This window comes from Tarenaya hassleriana, unplaced genomic scaffold (assembly GCF_000463585.1).
Source record: "Tarenaya hassleriana unplaced genomic scaffold, ASM46358v1 Cleome13, whole genome shotgun sequence".
Taxonomy (NCBI): Eukaryota; Viridiplantae; Streptophyta; class Magnoliopsida; order Brassicales; family Cleomaceae; genus Tarenaya; species Tarenaya hassleriana.
In genome coordinates, this window is record NW_010963495.1 from 1,727,031 (window position 1) to 1,731,169 (window position 4,139).

The 4,139-nt window shown below is 38.1% G+C and overlaps 1 protein-coding gene across 1 annotated transcript; it reads right to left on the minus strand.

Moving 5' to 3' along the window:
• Positions 1 to 784: 784 nt before the first annotated feature.
• Positions 785 to 3,255, minus strand: LOC104807533 (tubulin alpha-3 chain). The gene is made up of 5 exons (XM_010532850.2): positions 2,985 to 3,255; positions 2,314 to 2,528; positions 2,027 to 2,226; positions 1,403 to 1,911; positions 785 to 1,313 (listed from the first exon to the last, which is right to left on the minus strand). Exons 1-5 carry the CDS (start codon positions 3,095 to 3,097, stop codon positions 1,001 to 1,003), a joined length of 1,350 nt encoding a protein of 449 aa, XP_010531152.1. The 5' UTR covers positions 3,098 to 3,255; the 3' UTR covers positions 785 to 1,000.
• Positions 3,256 to 4,139: the final 884 nt, after the last annotated feature.

A 4,139-nucleotide genomic window follows, 5' to 3' on the forward strand; every position in this document is an offset into this window, starting at 1 on the left:
AAAGAGTGTATATTAGGAGGGGGCTTGCTGAGTTTGTCAGCGGGGAAGTTTTGATGAGATCTCTCTCTTTCTCATTTGCACATTCTTTTGGTTCGTCGGAATCCAGAAAACTATGAATGCAAGGAAAAAAGTTTGTTGAGTATTTGTTTGTTTTGTGTTTTTACTTGCTTGATCTCCTCTCTCATTCAACAAAGGGGGAAAAGAAAGAAGAGAGTGCCAGCATCTCTTCAAATTCCCTTTGTCTACTTATATCCTGTGTGAACATATTCGGAAATTTTGGATGTGTTTTCCTCCGTAGAGGGATTTAATGCATAAAAGTATCCTGTATTTGATATTTTATTCTTCTTTTGGTACCCCATCAGTCACAGATGTCTCGGATTGTTGTAATGCATGTTGGCATTTTGATGTAGTCTATTCTCATAACTATGAATATCTTCTTTGTATATATACAAGTCATCGTATTATTACATCTCTATAACATAGCTATCGTATTCGTATGTACGACCAGATGGGTACCTTCTTAGCAAATGCTTGACAACGGACTCTAAGCTCAGAACATACATTTTAGTATCAACTTTGTATAGACGAGGGGCGTTCAAATACGCGTGGAAACAGAACAGAACGAAGAGAAAAGGGACGAAGAGAAAAAAAAGAGGTAAACCTAGGTTTACTTATAAACGATTCAGAAAGAATTAAAATTAGCGAAAACGAAAAATTCATAAGATCGATCCCAAATAATAGGCAATGTTGATGTTTAAATAGATGAGAGAGCACAAACCAAAAATCAAAATCAAATGAAAGAACATTAATTGATGATTGGAAACAGCCAATGGATATATGGTTTCTTTTAGCCGCAGACTTTCACCAACCATAATTAAGACCATCACAGCAACTTGTACATACATATAATTTAAGAAACATGGAGAAAGCATCACACAACAAGATTCAAGATTCAAAAGTATTTCCCAAAAACCCAAAAAGCTCAAGACTGAACCTTATGTCAGTATTCTTCACCTTCGTCTTCATCGTCCCCACCTTCAGCCCCGACTTCTTCATAATCTTTCTCGAGGGCAGCAAGATCTTCACGTGCCTCCGAGAATTCACCTTCCTCCATTCCCTCGCCCACGTACCAATGCACGAATGCTCTCTTCGCGTACATTAGATCAAACTTGTGGTCTATCCTCGAGAAAACCTCAGCAACCGCAGTGTTGTTGCTGATCATACACACAGCTCTCTGCACCTTAGCAAGGTCCCCTCCTGGAACGACGGTTGGAGGCTGGTAGTTGATACCACACTTGAACCCAGTCGGGCACCTTACAAAAAAAAAACCCGGTATGTACATTAGAACAAAACAAAAAAAAAAGAATTGTAAACATTGCAAAATAAACGGTGGATCCCTTACCAGTCGACAAACTGCACAGTCCTTTTAGTCTTGATGGTTCCAACAGCAGCGTTGACATCTTTAGGAACGACATCTCCACGGTACATCAAGCAACAAGCCATGTATTTTCCATGCCTCGGATCACACTTGGCCATCATACTAGCTGGTTCGAACACAGCATTAGTGATTTCCGGGACTGATAACTGTTCATGGTATGCTTTGGCTGCCGAGATGACTGGAGCATAGGATGACAACATGAAGTGGATACGCGGATATGGAACAAGGTTGGTCTGGAACTCTGTGACATCCACGTTGATGGCTCCATCAAACCTCAATGACGTTGTCAAGGACGATATGATCTGAGATATCAACCTGTTTAAGTTTGTGTAGGTTGGCCTCTCGATATCTAGGGATCTCCGGCAAATATCATAGATGGCTTCATTATCCAAGAGGACAGCCACATCAGTGTGTTCGAGGAGGGAATGTGTTGACAGGACACTGTTGTAAGGCTCTACAACAGCTGTAGAAACCTGAGTTCAAAAGGCAGAAAGTTACAGCCAAGATGCAAAACATAAACATGTAGGCGGATTCCTACATATAACAGCAAGAAAGGAAAACACAACCATGACATTTAACCACAGTTACCTGAGGAGAAGGATAGATTGTGAATCCAAGTTTTGACTTCTTTCCATAATCCACAGACAATCGCTCTAACAGCAAAGATCCCAACCCAGAACCGGTTCCACCACCAACGGCATTGAACACCAGAAAGCCTTGCAAGCCGGTGCAGTTATCGGCTAATTTCCTCACACGGTCAAGGCAAAGGTCCACAATTTCTTTTCCAACTGCAGAACAAACATTACCACATAAAAACCCATAATTCTAAAGTGATACAACTACATCTCAAGCCAGCAACAACCCCGAGTGCTTACCAGTGTAATGCCCTCTAGCAAAGTTGTTGGCAGCATCTTCTTTCCCGGAAATAAGCTGCTCAGGATGGAAAAGTTGTCGGTAAGTCCCTGTCCTGACTTCATCGATAACAGTAGGTTCAAGGTCAACGAAAACAGCCCTAGGCACATGCTTTCCAGCTCCAGTCTCGCTGAAGAATGTATTGAAAGCATCATGTGCAACCCCCACTGAAGTGTCACTGTTAAGAGGCAAAAACTAATCCTTCAGTCTAAACAGAGCAATGCTTTATAATAATCTGTAGTATCACCATTCATCTGATGCAAAAGGTACTCGAATGAACAATGAATAGAGAAATCCGTGCAAACGAAACGATCACAATTTATAAGAATTCAACAGATTTTAAGTACAGATAGGTTCAAGACGAGTATCAGTAGAGTTATGCATAAAATCCAGTTTTCACTTTCGGACAACATAATGAAAATGAAAACAGAGGTCTAAAAATTACAGAGAACAGTGATTGAATCACTTTCAGACCATACATACGAACCCTAGTGAAGCCAATTCGACATTTGAAAATTCTAACGAAATGGAACCCTAGTGAAGCCAATCCGACATTTGAAAATTCTAACGAAATGGAACCCAAGAGCGCATGAACGACAAACATATAATTTACCCAAAATTATCAGATTTATACCTGGGCATCATGCCATCGGGCTGAATTCCATGTTCAAGACAGTAAAGCTCCCAACATGAATTCCCGACCTGAATTCCGGCTTGTCCGATATGAATGCTTATTATCTCTCTCATCTTCTCTCAAGAACCCTGATTCTCTCTCTGTTAAAAACCCGACTTCGATCTGCTCCCACAGGATCTATTACGCCGATCGAGGACGAAGATCGGGGAAATGAGAAGCGAGAGCTCTTGTTCAGATCTCTCTTTCTCAAAGAGTGGATCTTTTCTTTTTTTTTTTGGGGAAAAAAAGGAATATTTATGAAGAGGATTTGATAAGTTTTAGGGATCCGCCAAATCGATGCCAGCTTCGCATGGGGTCCGACGGTTCCCGTTGTCGCGTGAATTACGATATTACCCCTGGAGTTGGTATGTCGCGTAAGATATTTCTAATATTAGATGTCATCGCTTTCTGTTTGGTTATTTAATGAATGTCATTTATTTGGTCTAAAAAAATTTATAAGCGAATGATTACATAATGGTTTGGTTCTATTATGGTAATAAAAATATAATTATATAATAACTGAACTAAAATTCGGTTTGCTATGACATTAAAAGAAAGGAACCAATAGCGGTGATAAAAAAAAAACTTTAATTCTAATGGGGAATCTAAATATAAAATGACAGATTTTATATATTTAATAACCGGTTAACTGAAATACAAACTATTAGTCTATTTTTATAACCTATCAATTATTTCAACAAGCTCCATCGGAATACCTAACGGTTGTAGATAGTTGAAAAGGGTGTTGTCTTTGTCATATGTTCCGTATGAATGTAGTTTTAGAAAGACTGTTTTCTAATTCAGAGTGAATGTAGTTTTATCAAAGATTCCGTGAATCAATCTGAAAAAAAAAATTATTTCAACAATAATTAAACCAAATCAAATACCATAATTTGTTTATATTATATATATGTGTGTGATAAAATTTAGATTTTCTCTTTTAACGATATTATTTTCTTTTCAACATCATAAAATTTAGATATTCCAAACACATAAATTATAACCATAAATAATTATGATTTAACGGTAAGGTATTCATAATGTTTCAAGTTCTTTGATTTTCTTTTTTGGAGAAACCCATTTTTTTTCTCTTCAATTGAACTAAGATATTTGTTT